The following is a 24,640-nucleotide window of genomic DNA, read 5'->3' on the forward strand; positions in this document are numbered from 1 at the left end:
TAATGATTCTGATCTTTGATTACACAAAGGCTTTGTCTTTTGTGAAAATAAAGAGTATAATCAAGTTAGAAATGAAAGATGCTATGCTTTTAGAAAAAAATACACATATTCAGTTCTGAGAAAAATCACAGTAAAACAAAACAATTTCTTTATAATTTTAGTGTGAGAAAATGAAGATATTTAGCTCATTAGTGTTTATGAATAATTACTTAAAAATACACTGTAAATGACACATGCTAAACATACTTGCAGATATTTTATGTACATACATATACATGCATGTATATATATTTGTGTCTATAAATATGAAAAACAAAACCATATTTCTGAATGTAAGTTCCTTAATTCTGAAAGTTTTACTGCAAGAAAATACATGCTTACTTTGTATCCTTGCAACATAAAAACAGAAAAGTGGATAGAGATGGCTGTTGATACAAATAGTTTCAAAAACTTCATTATTTATTTCCTGAAATAAGCTAAACTGCATGTCTTCTTTTCCTCAATAATGATACAGCTTAGTTTAAATCAAGGGTCAAGCTCAGAGATGAACGACATCCCATTAAAGGTCATTTTCAATGAACATGTCACTCAATTTTAACTTTGTAACAAGGACACTCAGCGTGGGAAGCTTCCTGTCCTTTTAACCAAAGCCACTTCCTAACTATTCAAAGATGACTTTGCACCTGTGAAGAGCCTATCAATAAAACCAATACATCTCCTTTAAATTAAAAAAAGAAGGAAGTGAACCAGCCTCGCCACATTGCTCCTAGTTCATTATTTGATCCTGGCTTGCTGCACTGAATAGAAAGTGGGCACTAGAAAAAGACAGCAGTCATTCTGTAGGTTTGCCAGTTTCAATGACATAGCAGTAGCAATACTGGCCTCTCAAAGGAGACCAGCTTGGGGTAGTGAATCTATCTGCTAGAGTAACAAGAAATGGCAAATTATTTCTTTTATTTCATTTTATATCTTGCTATCTCCTTAAAAATTTAAAGCAATATTTTCATATAAAAATTTGATAAAGTTCAGAAAAATAAAAATGTGAAACTTCCGACTCAACATGGATAGATTTTCCTCTCATGTAAGAGTTAACCTAACAGCGAGAGGTACAGAGAAGGAATATTTGCATGCTCATTACAAAAAGAGGAAAAAGTAGCCATGTTACGTTTTGCTGGGTTTCATCTTGTTCTCCTTTTCTAACTTCTGTGTAATAAAGCGGGATAAATGGTTAAGTCAGTAGAAAATTTTCTTCAGGCTCTGACATGTCATCTATGTATCTCTTAAATACCTTTTATTACAATCCTTTCTTAATAGCTACAGAGAGAATCTGAAGGAAATAAAAGGACAACTGATGTGAACACACATAATCTTTGATGGCAACTGGAGATGGAGTTCAAAGGGGATTCTTGGCTATTTTAGCACGTTGATATTGAAGAAAAAGGACTATCTCAAAGCCAGTAAATGTATCTGCCAGACCTTTATCTGGGTACTTTATTCGAATTTTTATTAAGTTAACAGGGAGAAAAGTATCATAAGTTAATAGGGGGAAAAGCCCATTAAAATAGATTTCTATCAGCTGTAAAATGACTGGAAGTTTTCTGTAAGACTTCGGTTAACATGCTTGACACTATTTTGTCTAGTTCATCAACATCAACAAGGCAGCAGGGCAATGGTAAAGTTATGATCAGACTGATGCAGGTGAGACAGTTCTGCACATGCAAACTTTTGAGGCTCAAATGTGAAGATTCATGAAAAATCATGGGATATACAACTCTTTCACCAAAGTAGAAATACTTTATTTACAAATTTAAATATAAGGTGCTTCTATCCTAAAATATCTACAAAAATGGGACATTATCTGAAGGCAAGCAAATGGCTTTAATCTGTAACATAATTGAAGCAGTGACTACACAGTGATTTAGCCCAGAAGAACACAAGACTAAACTTACAAATCTTGTGCAAACTGTGTTTGTTTTGGACAATATCTTGAGAACCTACCACCAAAAACTCTTTAAGAGCTTGAAATATGCAAAGAATACATAAAGAAGCAAAATGTCATCAAGTCGGGAGAGAGAACTTTCCATATAATAAAGAAAGAGCACACGAAGACAAAGTATTTCCAGGACAGCAGTGGTGGCAATGCCAGAAAAGGATTTTTTTTATTATGTTATCTGCATGATGACCACATATAAGTGTGTGTGTGTGTGTGTGTGTGTGTGTGTGTCTTCATTCCTCAGGATGCAGTTTAAAAGTTAAGCAGAATAGAGAAAGTGAAAGAAATAGCATGAGGAGAGAGGCATTTGTGGTTATAAACAAGTTTTTTTTGCTGGGTTTCATCTTGTTCCAGCTTGGGGGAAATTTTCAATGAAAATATCCCTTCCTCCTCAGAATTTTACTGCTTATGTTTAAGAGTTACATAAATGTTCCACAATTCTGTGTAACAAGTTAATTTTCATCCGTTATATTTTAACAAACAAATTTTGCAAAAGTTCTAGCATCCCTTGAGTCTTACAGATATTACTTAAACGTTCAAGTTATACTTTATGCAAGTCATTCACATGTTGTTGACTAGGAAAACAGACCAAAGAATATATTACTAGCATAATACTAAACCTCCTCTTATGAATTGTCTTGCTTACAGAAATTTCTAATTTTACACACATATTTAGAGTACATAAAGCTAAGGATTAAGGTGGCTATAACCAGAGTGTTTGAAAACTGAGTAATTGAGAATTAGAGCTCTGTTGGAGACAGGCTGCCATAATAGCAGTGAGTGTCTATAGATCATAGAACAAACCAATAGATTCACTTTTTGCCACCCCAAATAGTGCCTCACTCAATAACATATCAGCACTTTTCTTTACTGGCTTCATATATACGACCGCATGACTAATATCCATAAAAAAACAGCCAACAGTTTCTGTCATTCCATTTCTAAAACTGTATAGAATTGAAAATATGTATGCTCTCATTAAGAAGGTAATGCTCAAAAATTTTTGGAAAAAAAAAAAAAAGAGGATATCAAGCTTTCCAAGATAGAAGGTCAAGGGACTGCTGAAATTTACACATGATGCTTTTTGATATGGTCACCATCAGCACAGAGCATACATAACGGCCCCTGTAAAAAAGGTCTGCTTAGGAAGAAAATAACATATGCATGGGGATGTGCGCAATGTGCATGTTAAAAAGAAGGAAAAGGAAAGAGCCTTTCTTTGGATTTGCTTTAAATACTTTTGCTTCTATGCAGGGCTTAAATTATATTTAAAAGACTTTTTTTTTTTTTTTTTTTTTTTTTTTTTTTTTTTTTTTTTTTGAGACAGAGTCTCACTCTATTGCCCAGGCTGGAGTGCAGTGGTGCGATCTTGGCTCACTGCAACCTCTGGCTCCTGGGTTGGAGCAATTCTCCTGCTTCAGCCTCCTGAGTAGCTGGGATTACAGGTGTGCTCCATCACGCCCAGCTAATTTTTGTAATTTTAGTAGAGACGGAGTTTCGCCATGTTGGCCAGGCCGGTCTTGAACTCCTGACCTTAGGTGATCCACCCACTTTGGCCTCCCAGAGTACTGGGATTACAGGCATGAGCCACCGCCCTGGGCCTATTTAAAAGATTTCTGTCTCAGTTGGGTTTTAGACTGAAAGACTGGAAGCCATTTGCTCCTTATATGAAGAGAAAGACATAACTTAGGGATAAAAACCTGAAAGTAGGCTGGGCACAGTGGCTCATGCCCATAATCCCAGCATTTTGGGAGGCCGAGGCAGGCAGGTCGCTTGAGGTCAGGAGTTTGAGACCAGCCTGGCCAACATGGTGAAACCCTGTCTCTACAAAAATACAAATTAGCTGGGTGAGGTCAGGACTTTGAGCCTAGCCTGGCCAACATGGTGAAACACTGTCTCTACAAAAATACAAAAATTAGCTGGTTGTGATGGTGCACACCTGTAATTCCAGCTACTCAGGAGACTGAGGCAGGAGAATCACTTGAACCCCGGGAAGTGGAGTTTGCAGTGAGCTGAGATGGCGCCATAGCACTCCAGCCTGGGCGACAGAGCGAGACTCTGTCTCAAAAAGAAAAAACAAAACAAAACAAAAAACCCCTGAAAGCAAAGGTGTTACATACTATATTAGCAACAAAGAGACTTTGTAAACATGAGGTTCTTTAAGTTACAGAGAGTCACAGGAGTACTCTAATTATCACATTCATAAAAGCCCCCTAATGAATGAGAAGAATTATAAGACAATTTACAAGGCTTTGTGAGCCATCCTACAGCTGCCCTAGTCTCTGATCTCCAATGCACTGGGCTGGGTACTGAGGAGACACCAACAACGAGCAGTCAGAGAGTATGGAGAAGGATTTTCATTTCAGGAGGAGTGCTAAAATACACAGCTCCTCTTTCCACCTGACACAGGCGTCATTCAGTCTCAGCCAATCAAGTTTGTGCGCAGAAAAGACCGTTTACTGCTGAGTCGTATCTTCAGAACATAAACAGAAAAGGCTGTCTTCACCAGCGGAATGCATCTCTATTACCTAGATTTCTCTACCAATTAGGGAGCATCACAGTCATTACATATGTGCGGGCTCACTTTCATTTTTTAAGAGATTTTGGTGAAATAAACAACAGACCAGAGATGCTGCAAGATAAAAGAAGTAGAGCTGCAGCATCAGGGAAACATTCTGATTTTAAGATCCCACTCTTTCCTCTCAGGGGAAGTCACACATTGCAAAATGTAGGAAGAGAAGATGGCTCTAAGTAGGTAAACTGTCAGAGAATGTTCTCTCAAGCAGGGTTTGGTTTAATTAAGCTGCAGCCAGCACTAGGTACTTTAAAAAGCAACATTCAAAACCCAAGTCCGTCCACCGTCTGCCACTCCTGCTTGGCTTGCTTTGAACAGCAGAGTTATTACATAATTTGCCTTTATAGTGTTTCATGGCCACTTCCAGCTTTTGGGGGGGTTAAAGGCGGAAGGATAGAGGTGATGGGTATTCAAAAACTCCAGTTAACTGTAAAAAGCCAGAAAGAAATGATTCTTTGTGTCGATTCTTAGGAATTTCAAAGAAAACGGTAGTGCGGGTGTCTGAATCCCCCAGGAGCTGTTCAGAAGACTTCAGCTGCGGCTGAGGCTGAGGCTGTGCAAAGAGGGGATAGAGTTGATGGCTAATTAGCTGTACTTATGTGGCACTGCATTGTTCCCAGGCTCTCCTTGCAAAAGACAGGAGGGGCTTTGCATTTGAGAGATTAGAAACCTGCATTAAAGAGGCAGGATGAGGTGCTGTCTGAACAAAGTGTTAGGGCAAAAGAGATTCAGGAATAATGCACCTCCTCCTGTGGGGGGCCACGGGGCCAGGTAGGCACACACCCCTCAGGAGCGAAGCTGGTGATGCTGCCTACTCCACAGACTGGCATCATGAGGCCGGCCACTGTGCTGTGCCCCACAGAGGACAGCTGTCAGGGTTGCTCCATATGACTGGGCCTGCCCATCCCTTCCCCAAGTCACTGTGATAGAACCAACTGGGGCATCACTGATGCTCATCTAGAATTCTCTCCGCTCCTAATTTGCCATCCACATCTCGGGAAACCTGGGACATGGCTGTCCCTGTTACTACCTTCTAAAGGGGCTTTGTCCCTGACGTGCCAACCTCCTTCAGATAATCCTGTGGTCTTGGTTATTTATTTATATATTCAGAAATATGTCCTTCAAAGGACAATCTAGTCCAATGGTCTCAAGCAGGGCAATTTTAACACCCCGGGGGACAAGCGGCAATGTCTGGGGACATTTTTGGTTGTCGTGGCTGTGGCAGAAGGTGCTACTGGCATCCAGTGGGTCGAGTCCAGGGAGGCTGGAAAATACCCTGCAATGCACAGGCCAGCTCCCTGGAACAGAGAGGTATGCTGCCCCACATGTGACCAGTGCCGAGGCCGAGAGGCCCTGATCAAGTTGTAAAACAGTATTGATAGACACATGCACACGTATGATTATTGTGGCACTACTCACAACAGCAAAGACTTGGAACCAACCCAAATGTCCATCAATGACAGACTGGATTAAGAAAATGTGGCACATATACACCATGGAATACTATGCAGCCATAAAAAAGGATGAGTTCATGTCCTTTGTAGGGACGTGGATGAAGCTGGAAACCGTCATTCTCAGCAAACTATTGCAAGAACAGAAAACCAAACACCGTATGTTCTCACTCATAGGTGGGAATTGAACAATGAGAACACTTGGACATAGGAAGGGGAACATCACACACTGGGGCCTGTCGTGGGGTGGGCGGGGGGGAGGGATAGCATTAGGAGATATACCTAATGTAAATGAGTTAATGGGTGCAGCACACCAACATGGCACATGTACCCTAGAACTTAAAGTATAATAATAATAAAAGAAAACTAAACAAGACGCCTGAAACAGAGTTTTAAGTCTATAAACTCACTGAAACTAAAATAGCAGCACTTTTAGGTGATGGGGTATATTTTCTACTAGAAGTGAGAAAGAAGTAGAAGAATCAGGTTCATCCATGGATAATGGCAGAGGAGAGTTGCTGCACAGAAATGCACAGCCGTGATCTTTGCAGGCTCATGAGATATGTTGCTTTCAGGACATGAAATATCATGCCTTGAGTCAACAAGCTCCCAGCATATGGTGAGGTGAAGGCCGAGGGAGACTGTACTCGAACCAGCCAAGAGGAACGGGCGGCAGCTGAAAGAAGCAGATGGTTAGAAAGGAAATGGTATTAAGCGGTAAAAGAAAGAGTATGGTTACTAATGAGAAAATGAAAACTGTCTGGAAAGAAAGAAAAACCACCCGTGATATTAGGAAATGGAAGCCTAGGAGCATCCAAATGTCGTGAGGAGCAGATCCGTGAAGTGATAATAAAAAATCAAGTCCATGAACAGAAACTGTCACTGACATTTAGAGTGATTAAGATAAATTATGGTTTGTGTATTGAAAGTCTTAAAAGCATGCATTTGGTCTAGCTATTTCACTTCTAAGAATTCATTCTTAAGAAGTGATTAAGGGGGTAGGTGAGATTTAACTACACAGATGTTGATTATAGTTTACATTAGTACAAACTTGGAAGCAACCTGATTTTCTAGGAATAGGGGATTGGTTCGCCATATCGTGGTATTCCTCCACCATGGAATGCACAGCAGGTCTTCCGCATTCCAGTGTGAAGAACTGCTTACTGGCAAGGAGAAATGTCAGTCTGTGTCAAATGATAAGCTGTCATAAAGCGGTCAGCAAAGGGACACAGAGCAGACTTGTGCCTACATCTTCCTGCCCATCAGTGGTGTGCCAAGGTGGGCAGTGGGGGCTGTCACCCGGGGGCAGGTAGTAAGAGACTGCAGTCTTTGCAGGGAATGTAGAGGCAATGAAATGAATACAAGTTGGGTTTTTGTTCATTACCATGTGCAGACAATGCTACATGATTTCACTGGTAAGAGACCCCTCCCCACAAGGATAGAGAGCCCCCGACTCCCTGCACACCCTGAATAGGCCACTACATGCCTTTTTTCTTTATTAAGAGTATGCCCAAGGTTCACCTAGGGTCATGGTTGTTACAAAAGACTACAATTCCCAGCCTCCCTCGCAGCTCTGGTGCCACTACGGAGTCAGTAGCGGCCACAGGGATGTAACAGTGATGTGTGCAGCTTCTGGGTGGAGCCCTAAAGGAAAGGGTACTCCTGTCTTCTTTCCCCCATTTCCACTCCTGAACTGTGGATGTGAAGAGCCAGACTCTTGACCATGAGGAGGAAGGCAGCACCCTGAAGATGAGAGCCCCATAAAATACAAGGAGCCTGACTTCTGAACACTCAAGAGACTGGAGTTCTATATCAGTGAAAATACACTTACTGACTATAAGACCTTATGAATTTTGCTGTCTGATATGGCCTCTAACAGAAAAACACCTGAAAGGATATATGCTGAGATGTAAGTTGTAATTGTGAATCTCTCTAGGAGGAGGCGTGCTGAAGGTGTGGGTACTATTTTCTTCTTGGAGTTTAGTGCTATTTTACTCACATATTATTTACATGTTAAGTGTGTACATGTATACCTTGATATTTATCATTAATATCTATTTTGTCTGAAATGAGAAGAAACTGTTATTTAAAGTTCAAATCTCCATTGTGGTCATTTTAACTACTAATAAAATTCATGTTTGTGCTTTGGGACATGTATGCTGTTTGTTTAGCGATAGAGTCTCACTTTTGGGTCAAGAGCATCCAAATGACACAGCAGGCAACGTGTGAGGCTATTGAAGAAGTGGTGGCCAATACCGATATCCTGAAAATCCAAGAAAACCTTGTAGGTGATGGCATGTCATGATATCTCATAATACCTTCAGTGCAAATAATTTGTTTAGTCTGGCAGGATCAAAAGTCCTGCTTCTCCTGGGATACTGTGACACACACGCATATACCTTTGTTGCATATTAACTTAAGTTCTTAGATGATAATAGTAATTTAGCTGGTGCATTCGTTTTGGTGGTGATTGCAGATTCAGAATACCGACTAACAATAAGATAAATGCAGCACTGTCATGAGAGACTGGGGAACAGCTCAAAATACAGGGAGGGAGGACTGCGGAAGATGTTTGGCTCACAGCGGCAAAGTCTCACCAGGAAAGAAACCGATGAGTCTGGGAAAAGTCACAGTTATGAGGACCCACCCACAATGAAACCCACAGCAAGAGCTAGGGGCCACCATAGGCCACAGTGTAACTGGGGCCAGGCATTGGGCTAGAAGTCACAGACTGAAATAAGACCCACACAGTCCTTTGCCCCAGAAAATTCGCTCTCTTTGGGGATCAGGTGCTATACTTAACCCATAATATGATAATAACTAGCAGAGAAGTTTAAATAAAATTATGGAGAAGTAGATTAGGGAGCAATTGTTTACTTGAAAGAAGATTTGGAAAGACGGAGGGGATGTTTAATCTGCTCTTGAATGATTATTCTCCAAGTAGTGAGTGGTGAAAGGGAGGAATGGGAGGGCCAGGCAGGGGAACAGCATGAACAGAAGCCTAGAGGCTGGTCTGTGGGATCCTCAGACAGGCCAGGAAAGTGTGAGGACAAGAGGCCTTGAAAGCTCTTCCAAGACATATCTTTCATCATGGGAAAAACAAGGGAGCACTGAAGTTTTACACAGAATCCCATTCCTATTGCTTTTATGCATAAAATAGCACCCTGTATATCACAGGTGAATCTTCCAGTCATCTATACATTTGGCATCTACAACTTAAGAAAGACGTGAAAAAGAGCAAACATATTTCCTCTTAAATTGACTACAGCATACTCAGTTGTGAAACAAAGATTATCATGAAAGAAGACCTACCAGATAAAAAGAGTGGATCAGAATCCTGTTGGAATGGATAGGTTTGTCTCCTCACCCATGTGGATAGATACATATTTTTTACCCATTTGAATTAAATAACTTTAAATTAATTTATAAGCTAGAAAGGTTTTGAATTCCAGCAGGTCCTGCTTATTTAGTTTTTGTTTTTCTCAGTGGTCCTCTATACACGGTCAATCTCACACCATGAGCATCTTGAAGAAGGTCTGACCTGGCCAGCAGCTGGTGGAGGACAATGTCCTGTTACCTCCAAACCACGTCGAAACAGTATCCACTTCAGGACACCATCACAGGATCGCTGGCCATAGACCAAGGTGAAAAACCAAAAAATGCTTATTGCTACAAAAGGTGCAAAATGTAAATGAATCCATTTTGTTTCCTTCTATTTCCCTGGACCCCAATCTTCGGATTCCCCCCACCAACGCTGCAGTGGCAGGCTACTGGCACAAAGCCCTGCTGAGGGCAGGGAGGGTCCTGCTGGGGGAGATGCACCTTCTTGGCAGATGACATGCAGACTGTTTCATGGGAGGTTTTGCCCAAAATAGACTAGAGAAACTAGCAATTCCTTAGAATTCAGCAACAGGCACAGAGCAGATTCAGAAATAGATGAGTTGGCAAGGACCTCTTAGACCAGAATATGAAGCACAGAGTGTCAAACGCTTCTGTACACGGGAGCTCACAGTCTGGTACTTCTAGACTAGAATGGCCTAGAAGTCTGATACTTCTCGTATGGTTCAAGAGGAACCATTTCTTGAACTAAGAGCATGCATGCAACATATTTTTGTATCATGTATTTTATTGAATTATCCCTACGGGGATTTTTTTTTAAAAGTTTCTGAGATTTTTCTTACAGGTAAATTTGACATGCAGAATATTATAGTGTCTTTTAAAGGTCAAGAATACCAATGCCAAAGTCAAGGGTCAACATAAATTTCTGGGCTAGAAAAAGCTCTACAGGCCATCATTAAACCAATGATTATTTGTATCACTTTTATTCTTGTTATAATATTTGGCTACTCTGTCCTGGAAGGTCTGTGTTGTAGACTAGATAACCTTTCATTTTCCAAAATCTCTTACACCTTTCAGTGAGGTATAAATTTGTCTGGAAAAAACCATACACTTTTATAAGCATACATGAACTTCGTGCCTTTACGAACATTAGTTTTTAAAGGCCATTTGCAAAGATTACAAATGTAATTTCCATTGTAGAAAATTTATAAATACAGAAGTACAAAAAGAATGGATCATTATCTTCTCCTGGATCTTACTCTGCTTTTTCAAGAAACACACACATTTTGTACATGCAGATAGCATTTTGTATTTGCATAAGAGACATATCATACAAAACTGGCCAGACTATATCTGTACCATCTATACCTATATTTATGTACATACGTGTTTCTATATTGCTTTTTTCCACTTTATTTGTATTATATATTTTCTCTAATCTCTAAATACTCTTTAAAAACCTGACTTGATATGTAGTAGAGATTCCAGGGGACAAATGATATCCACCATCTTTACATCTGCAAACCTAGAACTCTCTGTAAGCTCCTTGATGAGCTAAATCAGTTTCCAGGCCCTGAAGTTAACCTCTGTTCCAGTGTTAGCAAAGGTGGGGATGCTTTGTCCTCCCATCGCTCCCTGTCCTGGTGGGGCCTGTGGTGAGGGGTTTGTTCTCTCAGGACCAGCGCGGGACAGGGGCAGAGGCTGTTCTGATGCAGGAGGGTTGTGAGTTGCTGCCTAGCGGTCTTGGTTTTGCTGCAGGGGAACCTACTACCAGTTGCAGCAGGTGAGGGCCATTCTGTTCTCAAGAGGCCTCCGGCTCCGGCTGAATACTGTTCTGAATTCATCTGAATTGTCCCCCATGGCCAAGCTTCTAATGCCATCCTGTGGAAGGGCTGTGAATTCTCTGTTACCCCCATTTCCAATGGGACGTGTGAGACTGAAAATCCAAACGCTTCAAGACCAGCGATTACATACACGTTGGATCTTTGGCCTCCCTGTCCCTCTCTCTGTTTCCCTTCTTTTACCACATCTCCTATTCCACCCATCCCTGTCACCTGGATGGCGCCAAACCCAGCTCCGACAATGCCCTAAGTAAATGTGTGAATTAACACAGCGCCTGCTCAGAGGTGGAATGTCAGAGCCTGCTAGGGCCTTGGGTGTCTTTTTTTCTTTTTTAAGTAATTTCCTATCTTGGCTCAACTGCAAGACGTGGGGGAAGTCATTTCATGTCCCACCGTCTCAGCTGTGAAATTCCCACAGGAAAACTGTGCAGATGCATTAGTGATTTTACCTCCTGATGAAAATGCAGGGCTCATTCTCTATATATTGAGGAAATATTAAAGTTGCAATTAGGGAATGGGATAATTGCATGCAGCTGCAAGCAGCCCGCATCACCTGATCTTGGGATTTCTTTTTCTTCTTCTTCTTGCCCCAGCAACCAGAGCTCTCAGCGTCCTTGCCATTGGCCTCGCCACAGAGTAGCCCGTCCAGCTCATCCGTGCCCATGTGCTGTCCCTGAGACGTTTCTGCCGCCAGCCGGTACGAGAGGTTCCTTAAAATGCACACACAGTTTTCAACGGTCTGCAGAACCCAAAAAGAAAAGGGGGAAACAGAGGAAGGAATGAATAAAACTAGCACTCAGCACTCCATTCTTCTACGTGGAAAGGCGTCTTTCTCCACGGACACATTTCTCTTTGGAAGTGTTTGGCTGACAGCTGCTGAAAGTTCCCCTGACAGCCACAGTGGAAAACAATCAGAGAAACTTGGAAAGGTCTTAGGACCTTTTCTCCCCCACAAAGAAGTGACTTATCAACAATAGTTACTTCTATAAACATGTTATTATTGAGTGAAATTCACTTGTGAGAAGCAAAGAATGTACAACCATGAGAGATCCCAAATATCATCCACTAACACACAGTGCCCCACCTCTGACTCCCGGGCTGGGGATTGGGGATCGGATAATGAGGAGTCAAAGACTTAGAATTTCGGTCAGCTCTGGTGGGGGACATATTTACTGCCCACCAGAGCATTTTCTGAGTGTCAAGGCCACAGGTGCAAACCAGGGTTGTCCCAGGAAAGTGAGGGGCTGTGATCATCTGGGGGCATATATATTTTTAGTCTACATTTTTTTGAGATGCCTGACACTCATGTTTTCTTAGCCAAAAGGTTAAACAGTGGTTAAGGCCACCTGTTGTGGAGCTGTACACCTGTAGAGCCCTAGGTGTCCGATTTAGATGTGGGACTTTGGAATGCACTTGACATCTCTGGGACACAGTGTACCCCTCTGTAAAATGGTCATAACAGGACCCACATCTTAGGTTGCTTGTGCATGAGGTGAGCTAAAATATGTGTGCGGTAGGCAGAATAATGGCCCTCCCACAAGGTCTACATCTTAATCTCTGGAACCTGCGAATATGTTAGGTTACGTGGCTGGGAGGAGGTGAGAGTTGTTAAACTAATCAGCTGCTTGTCACATGGGGAGGTTATCCAGATTGTTTGGGTGGGCCTGTGTCATCACAAGGGGCCTGTACATCAAAGAAGAAGGCAGGAGAGTCACAGTGATGTGATATGAGAAGGACGTAGCTGGCCATGGTCGGATCTGAAGATGGTGGAAGGCGCCACAAGCCAAGGTATGTGGGCAGGGTCTGGATACTGGAATAGGGAAGGAAATAAATTCTCCCCAAGAGCCTCAAGAAGGAACACAGACCTTACCACATTTTAAGTTTTTCCCAGTGAGACCCATTTCAGACCCCTGATCTTTAGAGCTATAAGATCATAAACCTGCATTGGGTTCAGCCACCAAGTTTGTGGTCATTGGTTATGACAGCAGCAGGAAAGTAACACAGCGCGCAAGTACTGGGAAGAAAGCAGGGGCACAGCAAATGCTCTTCAAAGGTTTGTATCATTAACAATGGCAGGAGACGGCACAGTGCAGAGGTCCAGAGCATGTGATCTAGGGCTGCCGGCTTGGCTTATGATCCTGGGTCCACCATTTCACAAGCTGTGGGGCCTTGGGCAAAGTGCTTAATCTTTCTGTGCTTCTATTTTCTTATTTGTAAATAGAGGGTCGTATTAACAGTATCATGTACAGGCTGGGCACGGTGGCTCACACCTGTAATCCCAGCACTTTGGGAGGCCAAGGCAGGCGGATCACGAGGTCAGGAGATCGAGACCATCCTGGCTAACAAGGTGAAACCCCGTCTCTACTAAAAACACAAAAATTAGCCAGGTGTGGTGGCGGGTGCCGGTAGTCCCAGCTACTCGGGAGGCTGAGGCAGGAGAATGGTGTGAACCCAGGAGGCGCAGCTTGCAGTGAGCCGAGATTGTACCACTGCACTCCGGTCTGCGTGACAGAGCGAGACTCCTTCTTGAGAAAAACAACAACAACAAAAACAGTATCATGTACAGGGCAACAGTGAGGGTTAATAAGCTCATAGATACAACTCTTTGAATAGTGTCTGCTCAAAAGTATTTGCTAAAACACCAGCTGTAATAACTTGTGATTGCTGAGAAGAGGGGTGAGGAAACTGCCGCCCAGGGGCCCGATGCAGCCCACAGCTGGTTGTGCATGACAGGTTGTTTTCCTGGAGGACACCCAGGCCCATTTGTTTATGAATGATCTGTAGCTGCTTTCATGGTACAATGCAGAATTACATGGCTGTGACTGAGACAGTATGGCCCACAACACTAGGAATATTTATTCTCTGACCTTTTGCAGAAAACGTTTGCTGGTTAAGACAAAGCTGACCTTTTGACTCCAGGAACCATGGAAAGAGGGGAAAAATATCCAATTTTTAAAAGCGGCAAAATTATCACAGGAAAGAACAATAAACGGAGCCAAGTTTTATTTGGAGAATCTTACCAAGTTGGCTATCATTTTTTCAGGCACCTGCTACGTAACAGCCAGCCGCGAAGGCACATAATACAATTCCATTGTACAGGTGAAGGCGAGGACAGCTAAAGCTGTGAGTACCTCCCACCAGACTGAGCTGCTTCTCTGCAGTCCTGGGGTGGGACTGGAATGGGCCGGGGCTGCTGGGATTGCAGTCCTACACAGCTTCCCTCCACTGGCTGGAATCTGGTGAAAGGTAGCGGGTGTCCTGTACTTATTACCGAGGGCGTGAAAATCTCCGAGGAAAACCAGTTTTCAGAAAATATCTCTGAAGCCTCTGTCATTCCAGACCTTGCTTGTCAGCTTTTCAAGGTGTCATGGGCTGCTAATCCCACGGGCTCTGAGTCAACCTGATTTTCTATTCCAAGCATCCTCTCAGCATCAAAAAGTGGACTGGCATGAAAGCAGGTAAACTCAGGGCAATGCATGAAAGAGAGAAACGACTCTCACTGAAAGGAAAATGTTATGGCATAAGTTAGAATGATTTTTAAATCAGCTCAAACTGATTTTTCTTACATCAAAGACTTGGGAGAATAAACTTCTTTCTCATCCCACTGTTCGTCTTCCCCGGAGGCATGGCTGTTCCTCTGTTTAACAAATGACTACTGGGGAATACATCTGCAGTTGTGAAAAATGCTTTATTATCGAGCTGCAGCTGGGGAGATGATTTGGGAAGAAGCTAGAAGGAGGAGAGAAAGTAGGGATGGGGGTGGGTGGGGAAGGAGGAATGGGGGAAGGAAAGTCACAGGGACCACATTTATCTTTCATTTAAGCCTCTGGAGTTTTGCAGTCTGGGTTGGTTTGGGAGTTACTTAATTCAAGAGCTTTTCTCTAAGGGGATGAGAAGAAAGAGAAGACAAAAGACTTGGGAGCCTAGCAGGAGGGTGGCAGCCGGTAGCTTTGCTTGGGACGTCCATTGATGTCAGCAGCGCTTTCAGCAGTTGTTTTTGGTTACCAGGGTCATTTTGTTTCCTTATTTTCTCTTAGAAAGGGTTAATCTGGAAGTTGTAGAGTGCTCTACCATATGTCATGCAGTCAACACACTGGACCAGTTACAGGACCAGAGCCACAAGCTTGTATGGAATCCAGGCTCTTTTATGTTTTAACTTCTCGGGCCTTAAAAAGAAGATGTACTCATTCGGCCCCCTCACCCTCAAGTTGTCATTGTGAAAGCTCAAAAGCGGCCAAGCAGAGGGCTGAGTGGAAAATGACGGTACCATAATAATACGTTAAAACTCAACAGCACAATCCAGCCAACAGCCAAAGAATCGCCTACTGAGTAGCTGATCACATCTGATCCTTTCGACAGCCTTGGCATTCAGCTATGAGTATGCTCCTTGTCACAGAGTTGACGTCACTTGGATATGGTGCTCCAGCCAGTGGGAGGTGGAGATGGCACAGTCCACTGGCACTGTCTTGATGCCAGCTCAGGGCTCTTCTTACTCCACCAGGGATATCTGGGTTTTCTGACTCCGGCCCTGAATATTCCCAATTATTTCAACTTCCTCTTTGGGGGAAAATGTGGACATTAGAAAAGATGACGTACAAGGTCTCCCAGGGTTTTAGGAATCTGGTCATCTGATAGAAAGAAGATGTTTGTGCCATGTTGGTTCTTGAACTACGGCTCCTGAAGGATGCCTTAACCTTTCGTGCTGGTGACCGCACTTAGCTGAAGCATGAGGCTGTTGACTCTTATTTTATTTTCAGCTGCACAGTCCAGTTAGTATCAAAGCTCTTTTCGTAGCCATCACAGTAAAAGGCATAGTCTCCCAGTGCCTCACTCTTTCACCACTCTGAATATGACGATGCTGAGCATTGCCGCTTCAGTGATTTACTTTCAGGAGCCCTTTGAAAACGCACGTGTCTGTTATGCTAACAAGCATCTGTAAATATTCAAGACATCTTGACTGGACATTTGTTTAGGAATTTAATTTTCCTGCTGATGATACTAAATGGTCTAAAATGGTCATGTAAGGGCTCTGTGAAAGGGGAATGCTTACTCTTTGTTACATTATGTTCATCTCTGAAACTAAAAACACACAGTCAGGGAATGGATGTGAACCCAGCTGGGCAGAAGTTAAAAGATGAGAAGTGGTGCTCACGATGGGGGTGAGCTAGTACTCAAAGGGCTGACGTCCCAGAGGTACCTTGCGTTCAGATCTTCGGGGAGTACGGCTCAGGCATCAGTGATTTTCTAAATTTCTTGGTAACTCTAATGTGTAGTCAGGGTTGGGAAGTGCTTTGCTAACTTATAGACACAACCAATTAATGACTACATGGATAGAAACACTTTTATCTGCTCTTTATCTAACTTTGTAACTAAATTACATTATACCAGATTCCCAATTAGAGAGTCATATTAAAGCTCTATCTACCATGGCAGGTTCTTAATCTAAGATGTACATCAAATTACCTGATGAACTTTTAAAGGTACAAAAATTTGTGACCAGAGTGAGACAGTTGGGTTCAGAGGACTGCAATAGGGTCTGGGCAGATGTATTTACATGAACACTTCAAAGGCAATTCTAATAAAGAATCAGAATGAGAACCATAGGATTAAGGCCACGGTTCATAACCAGGGCCAATTTTGCTCCCTGCGGGACATGTGGCAATGTCTGGAGACGTTGTTGTTTGTTACTGGGGTGTGGATGGGGGCTGCTACTGGTATCCAGTGGACAGAAGCCAGGGAGGCTGCTACGCACCCTGCAGTGCACAAGACAGTCCCATGACAAAGAATAATTCACCCCAAAATGTCAATAAGGGTGGCTCTTGAGAAATCCTTATTAAGAAATCACATTTATTACCTGCATTACTTTATGACTATTGGTAAAGTTTGTGTTTATAACAGCATATTATGAAATTACAAACTTATATGAATGAATCAAACTTATTGAAGACTAAATAAAATAGCTCAAACACTGGAGAAGCCCATCCAATTCTATTCTGGCTTGTGAACTAAAACACTGAATAGACTTCAGTGACTTACTCTGTTGGGAAGCCCCATTTGGTTAGCACTGTGACATTTATTTAGACATTGCAGGCCTTTTAAAATGGCACTTAATGTAATCAACAGTTGTTAAAAAGTAAGTTTATAAGAATATGGGATTATTCAAATCCCAAGGTTGGGCACGGTGGCTCACGCCTGTAATCCCAGCACTTTGGGAGGCTGAGGTGGGTGGATCACTTGAGGTCAGGCGTTTGAGACCAGCCTGGCCAATGTGGTAAAACCCCATCTCTACTAAAAATAAAAAAAATAGCAGGGCGTGGTGGCGCATGCCTGTAATCTTAGCTACTCAGGAGGCTGAGGCAGGAGAATCACTTGATCTCAGAAGGTGGAGGTTGCAGTGAGCCTTGATTGCGCCACTGCGCTCCTGGGGGACAGAGTTTGGGTGACAGAGCGAGACTGTCGCAAAAAATAAAAAAAAAAAAAAAAGCAGGCAGTTTTAACATCTTGTCTTTTCTTTTGAAAGTGGATTACATTAAATAAAAACTAGAAGCTTGTGGTATTCAAGTTTACACACTCATCTGGAATACCTGTGGTTTGAGTAACTTAGAACAATCTGCATATTTACTCATGGCTAATCAGAAGTCAGGTATCTAGTTCCATGCTAGAATTAGAAGCCCAGTCTAAGAAGTGTTGGATTCTTATAAGGAAACCAGGAGAGAGTTCAGAAGGAAAGTCTGAATTACTGCATCGGCTCTCCAGGGTTGTTAGCTATTGTTGAGTCCTGTGGGAGTATTTATTCTCGAACATGCTTAATCTATGCAAACACAACCAACCTTGCTATCGATCTCACTGCTCCCCAGCGCAGACTGGATCACGTACAGCAAGGCATCCGTAAGCCCATCACACTCTCTCATCCTTCTGCGGGCCTCCTCTCCGGCCGAACTAACATTCCTGCAAAGCAAAAGGACACGTCAGCAGTCTTCACGGCTGTCACCAAAAGAATGTCTTTCCATGCCCATCTGCTCTCATAGTTTGAAAGGAAATGCTTTTTCCCCCACTTTTTCGGAATGCTTATCAAGAATATATCTTTAATGAATAGGGATGGCTTCCACAAAACACATCCCAGAGTTGGGTAAGTCACAGATGTCTGTAACGCCACTCCTGGAATAGACAAGGAAGAATTCCTAATATGGGATCTGTGAGTCCCATGACCGCGGAGGGTGGGGGACTTTCAGAAAGTCTTCTAGGTTTACTTCATGTACAATTAGAAGCTTTTTGATTCAAAGGATTCTTCTTTGAGAGGTCTGAAACACTTTCAAAGACAGAGCTTGTAACTTCTGAAATATTTTCGACATCTAAATTTGTCTGCCGCAAAGATACCTACCTTGGCCCAGCCAGAAGTAGACTTCTAGGAATTTATTCTAGGGACATAGTTAGAGGTTTCTGTGACAGTTTAGTCACTGGGATGTGCATAATACCTCGTATGGGAAGGAGCTGCTCCAAGCTCTTTTCTGTGCTAGCACATGCTGAGCTAATGGCAACAGACGGGGCCTACTGTAATGAAATGTGCGGCTGCGAAGCAGAGAGATCTTCTGCTCCTACAAGAGACAGAGATAATCGGAAGGAAAATCTTGGGTTGCTTTTAGTTATTCTACCACCTGAGAGTATGTTGTTCTTCTCCTACCCACGGTTAGCGTATGGTTCCAGTAGAGAATTTCTGCAATGACTTACTACAGGCAACACAACCTGTAAAAGGGAGGCTGGAGGAGGTGAGTTAGTGGGTGGTACAAAGGGATTGAAAGAATTTCAGGACCTTGGGGACAGTGGTAGAAAAAGAAGGATGATTCTCAAACTTTGGGAGCATCAGAATCCTCCGGAGGGTGCGTGCAGTACAGACTGCTGGCTCCATGCTGGAGTCTCTGACTCAGAATGTCCAGGTTAGAGTCAGATAAGCTGCATATACTGATGCTCATGTTGAGAACTCAGACCCCAGTTCTCTACAGAGGGTCTGGCTGGGAGGAGGGTCGTGTTCTTTACTGACTGCTGGGGCAGCCATGAGGCAGATCCCAAGGATCCGGAAGCCTGGACGGAGTCTGGAGAAGTCGAAGAAGTTGAATGAAATGAATCTCCAGCCCACTATAATTGACTCAGGTAGTCTCATTTCATATTCACAACATCTTTTGCTGTTGTAGTAAATTCTATTTTACAGATGATAAAACCAAGCCTCAGAGGTTGTCCAAGGCCATGCAGTAAGTGTGTCTCTGCTTCAGATGGCCAGGATACTGGAGCTCAAACCCAGAGAAGACCAAGGACGGAGATTTTGAGGAATCAATCTATTTGCAATTAGCCTCCCCCTTCACACTCTCTTGGCTCTTTGAACCTCCTTTACTCATCACCATTGATTTTGTATTGGAATTATTTGGCTGTGACCTCATTACTGCACTGGGACTTTCTGGAGGATAGAAGGCGTGTCAGTCCTATGTCTCTACCTAGCATTCGGGTGAGGAGGAGCTGGAACAAAACCTGTGAAGATGGGAAAGAAAGGGCTTCAGGCCTGATGTCAAATATGAATGCAGAATATGGTTTTTTAAGATTTAAAATAAAATAGGTTTCATGTTAAAATGCCACTGAACATAAATCGTTTTTTTGGAAACCTAAAAAGTTCCACGGGTGTATTAAGACAGGCTCTATCCAGCGGCACTTCTGTGTAACACCGGGAAAGGTTATACAATTCAAATTAGTATTTTTGGCATTTGCTGATCTTCAAATATAAACAAAATTTCTCAGCTTCTTAGATAATATAACTAGGCAAATATTGCCAGCATTTTTATGTAAAATTTTATAAATTCCATCCTGTGATGGCCAACTTTTGTTTCTGACACAATCCGTGGTGCATGCCAGAGAGGAACTAACTTTCCGCTAGGGAAAAGGTGGTGAGAGGCATTTGGATATTATTTTAAACTAAAAGAATGGCCCTTTTAAAGGAGCATCTTAGCTCATTCCTTCTTGAAATGATTTTCACCAGGTTGAGCTGTGAAGCTGTTAAAATAATAAGTTTGTCAAAGATTCTGAATCAGACCTCTTTGGCCAGAAGAATGTTGTGTGGCAATGTGTGATTATGTTTGGCTCTTTAGCGTAGTGAGTTATTATTTCCAAATAGAATTAATGAAATTCAGGCTGGCAAACAACTTAGGGTAGTGTGTATACACCCTGATCTGAAAAAACCCTCTGCAGCTCTTCTTTGACTAATGTGCTCAGTCTTTCCTTCAAGTATCCTTTCTTTGGAGGCAGGTTGCTTCCTGATTCACCAATAAACTTTTTAATGATCAGTCCTAATTTCACTGGTAATCATTAAATGTATGGGACCAACCAATAGGAAATAATCAAAATGAACAACTTAACATCAGAAGCTGTCAATACTAATCTTAGCATTTTCCTTTATTCTACTTTCTATTCCATTCTAGTCCAGTCTCCTCCAAAATTTAAAAAGTTATTAATTGGCTACTATATTACAATGTGTAAGATATTGAAAAATGAGACAGATTAATAACTTAAGGTCTCAGCAGAGAAGGGGAGTAACTGAGATACACTCATACCCACACAGCACCTAAGATATAGACTTCAAGAGGGGGTTATTATACTGTCTGCAGGCATGATGAGGCTCAGTATACATATAGACTTCAAGAGGGGGGTTTCATACTGTCTGCAGGCATGATGAGGCTCAGTATACTTATAGACTTCAAGAGGGGGTTATCATACTGTCTGCAGGCATGATGAGGCTCAGTATACATTTTTATATGAACTGTCTCTTTTCAATAGGTAATGGTTTCCTACAGGTCTTTGGGCCTGGGTTTCCACTTTTAATCAACTATACCTCAGTGCGTGAAACATATCTTAAGAGAATCTTTGATTTTCACATTGGTGGTAAGGAGGGTTTCCTGTTCCTCCCTCTTCCCCACAAACACAAGTTCTACTCTTTCAACCACAAATTTCAGTTTTTTATTGTTGTTGGTTAAGACTTTTGATCAACGTGTTAAGGTAAAGTCATGTCAGCTTATGACTGAAACATAATTGTGTTAACCATAGATGATAAAGCTGTAAGCATCACGACTTGAACACAGCTCAAATTTTTGTCTCTACACCTTTATAGTGAAACTTAACAAGATGTTTCACTGTTTAAAAATAAACACCCTGATAACCTGTGATGCTCACTACATGGTTAATAGTAATCATGGTCCTTAGTGTTTGACAATTAATCAATGTCCAAGCTAGAAAGTTCCTCCCTCCCATTATACTTAAACCATCTTCTGCCCATCATGAGGAAGGTGATTTCTATGTCTGGTTAGAAATGGGTATGGAAAAATTCTATGCATAAACATAGCATTAAAACAAATACCTGTAGATTATTTGTTAGAAGCACAAAAATGTGCATAATATCTCGTCCTTATTAGTAATCTTTACAATCGTGACTGAATTGTCAGTTGCTATGTCATTGGGAAGTTCCTGCTAAAAGTGGATTCTATAATCTTTTTGCCTAATAGATAAAAAGTGAAACAATTCATTTTTATGTCTTCCAATTAAAAGACCAATCTTTTTTTTATTTAAATGCAACTAAACTGCTTCCTTTCCCCTGTCTTCTGTGCTGCTTGACATCTCATTTCTTTGCATCTCCATCACTCAGTGCTCTCCTAGGACCCAACGTGGAACTCAGACTGTATGTTCACCTGTATGACTGTGGCATTTTGCATGAAAGATGTGTCTCTGTTTCAGATGGCCAGGATACTGAAGATCAAACCACAGAGAAAACCAAGGAATGAGATATTGGGTAATTAATGTATTTGTAATTAGCCTCTCCCTTCACACACTCTTAGCTCTTTGAACCTCCTTTACTGATATCATTGATTTTGTATTGGTATTATTTAGGCTGTGACCTAATTAATGCACTGGGAGTTTCTGGAGAGTAGAAAGCATGTCATTCTTATGTTTATACCTAGCATTCAGCTGAATGTGTGACACATAGTTGGTTATTATTCAGAATTCAGCCCTTCCATCGGATTGGAATTCAGGAAAGCAGGGGCATGTTTACTCTGTGACTGACTGTGCTCCGTGCTTACAGAATAAATATCAGATGTTTGTTCCGCCATTTGAATACTGGCTTCTTAAACTGTACCTGTGTTACAAGCCCCATCCTGAGTTATTCGAGGCAGTTTCAATTTGCAAAAAAAGAAAATGCAATTGAAGATAGCATACAGCATTGAGAGTAAAATTAGCTCAAGATATAAACTTTCTTATGATTGTTCATAATATTGATTGAGTGCTGAAGAGAACAGCACAATTTTGTGGCCTGGAGACAGTCAGATATTTCCCAGTTTCTCACCCATCTACAACCTCAGGCTTGGAGGAAGAGCTTTCACGGCCTGGCTCAAGGCTAGGTTGTCTTCCTATGTCTGTTTCCTCCTCTCCTCTCTCCCTCACCTTCTCCTTGGCCTTCAGGGTCTGGACTCCATTGGAGTTGTCTCATACCAAGCCCATTCACATGTCCTTGAGCCCTGGGTCCAGCCCTGCTATAATCACCATCCATCAGGTGGCCCAACCCTTCACATCCCTGGGCAGGCACTCCCTGAGTTCCTTCATCTCATCTTCCAATTCATAACCAGCAGAGCCCAGATGCTGGGTCTCTGCAGGATCTGGCTGGGTTCCTGAGACCATACATCAGTTTGAGGAGTGGGGTAGGCTGTCTGGAGGTTGCTAGAGAATAGAGCTGAGTTTAAGTGATACAGAGAGTCCCAAGGCAAAGTCGAAATATGAAGCCACGTACTTAGTACAGCCTCAATGCAACCCAGCAAGGCAGGCCGGGGAGGCAGAAGACACCAGAGATGATGGCATGGACCAAGACCAGACCTGACCCCGGGGATATCTGGAGCCCCAGGGCAGAGCTGAGAGCCTCTGGACGCTTGGCCAAGGATACGGAGAGGCTGTCTGGGGTTCCCAGGCCCATTGATCCCTCCCCTTGGAATGTTCTTCCTTCCACCTTGAAGCCATTGACTCTGACATTTGCAGTTGCCAGGGCTCAATCCAAGCACAGCCTTTTCTACCTTCTAAGCCTTGCCTCAGCCCTGCTACTCCTTCCTTCATAGCTCCAGGCACAAGCTTCTCTTAGAGCACCTGTAACACGCAATGTTTGAGTCTGGTCCCACAAGGTGTTAGGAGGTAGGCGAGCATCATTTTATTTGGTTGTTTGTGCTCCCCACCATGCAGCACACAGTAGGAACTCACTGGATATTGACTGGATGAAAGAGTATATGGTTCTTTTCAGGACTCTTTCTAGACCAGTGGTTCCTAACTAGGGTGACTGTGCCACCAGGGAATATTTTTGGTTGTCACCGCTGGGTGAGTGTTGGGGGCATTACAGGCATCTCATGGGTAGAGGTGGCCAGGGCTGCTGCTAACCATCCCACAATGCTCAGGACTGCCCCCGCCACAAAGCACACCAATTGTTTCGAGGCTGAGAGGCCTGCTCTGGATAGCTGGGCTCCATGAGGATCTAATCTGCACATGTGCTTCCCCAGCACCTAACCTGTGCTCGGCCTGTGGCTTCTCAAACCTATGCTCTTCTGCTGCATCAGAATCAGCTTTGGAACTGGATTAAAATACAAAGGCACAGGCCCTTCCCCTACACTTCCATTAGCCCAGTTCTCAGTGTGTTCCACTGGTCTCCAGGTGATGAGAACACATTCCACAGGTGAGAACCATGACCTTAGCCCACGGTAGGAAATTCAACGTAGAAAGGTAAAGTACTTCTTGAATGGCCATGAAGCCATGTGGTTGTCTGCTGTGTGCTACGTGATGTATAGACTCTGAACAACACTCCCCAGGCTCTTCCTAACAGGATGGGACCATGGCCCCTACACCTACCAGTGATGGCCTTTGGACCAATGGCCTTCAGCTTCTAACAGTCAACCAGCAAATGATGGGAAATAACACTAAACTTGTGAGGGGGAATCTCACAAGTAGAATATAAATACGGAGCGTCTCAATTTTTTGACCATGTAATGACCTACTCAGAAATGGATGGAATTTTTTTTAACTCATGACAATCTTATAATTCAACAGCACAGCCACCCCCACTAACGAGATCTCCAGAACGCCCAGCCTCTCCTGCCTGCTCTCTCTTGCTTAGTTAGGCAGAGACTGAACAGACCTAATAGCCACCCCTTCAAAGAGCCATATTATTAGCAGCCAGATCGATTATCAAGTATTAATTACACGTAAAGATGCAAAAAATTGGCTCTTTGGAGTTTTATGCCTATACTTAGCTCCCTTCTATGGAGAACATCCTGACATCCTCGATGGCTTGAATTTATCATAACTTACCTGATCTGAGTAAGTGTGAGAATGAGAAATTATGCCAATCATGCTTTTCTTGATGCCACAAAGTGCACTC

At 42.6% G+C, this 24,640-nt stretch overlaps 1 protein-coding gene across 7 annotated transcripts in view; it reads right to left on the bottom strand.

Moving 5' to 3' along the window:
* Positions 1 to 24,640, bottom strand: part of CTNND2 (catenin delta 2) — a 928,994-nt gene that overhangs the window by 127,231 nt on the left and 777,123 nt on the right. For all 7 annotated transcript variants that reach the window (XM_025387612.1, XM_025387608.1, XM_025387606.1 and 4 more), the window contains 2 exons: positions 18,030 to 18,147; positions 11,753 to 11,938 (listed from right to left, as the gene is read on the bottom strand). In XM_025387612.1, the coding sequence (XP_025243397.1) occupies positions 11,753 to 11,938; positions 18,030 to 18,147 (304 nt within the window). The remainder of the gene's footprint in view (positions 1 to 11,752; positions 11,939 to 18,029; positions 18,148 to 24,640) is intronic.

Source organism: Theropithecus gelada, chromosome 6, assembly GCF_003255815.1.
Source record: "Theropithecus gelada isolate Dixy chromosome 6, Tgel_1.0, whole genome shotgun sequence".
Lineage (NCBI taxonomy): Eukaryota > Metazoa > Chordata > Mammalia > Primates > Cercopithecidae > Theropithecus > Theropithecus gelada.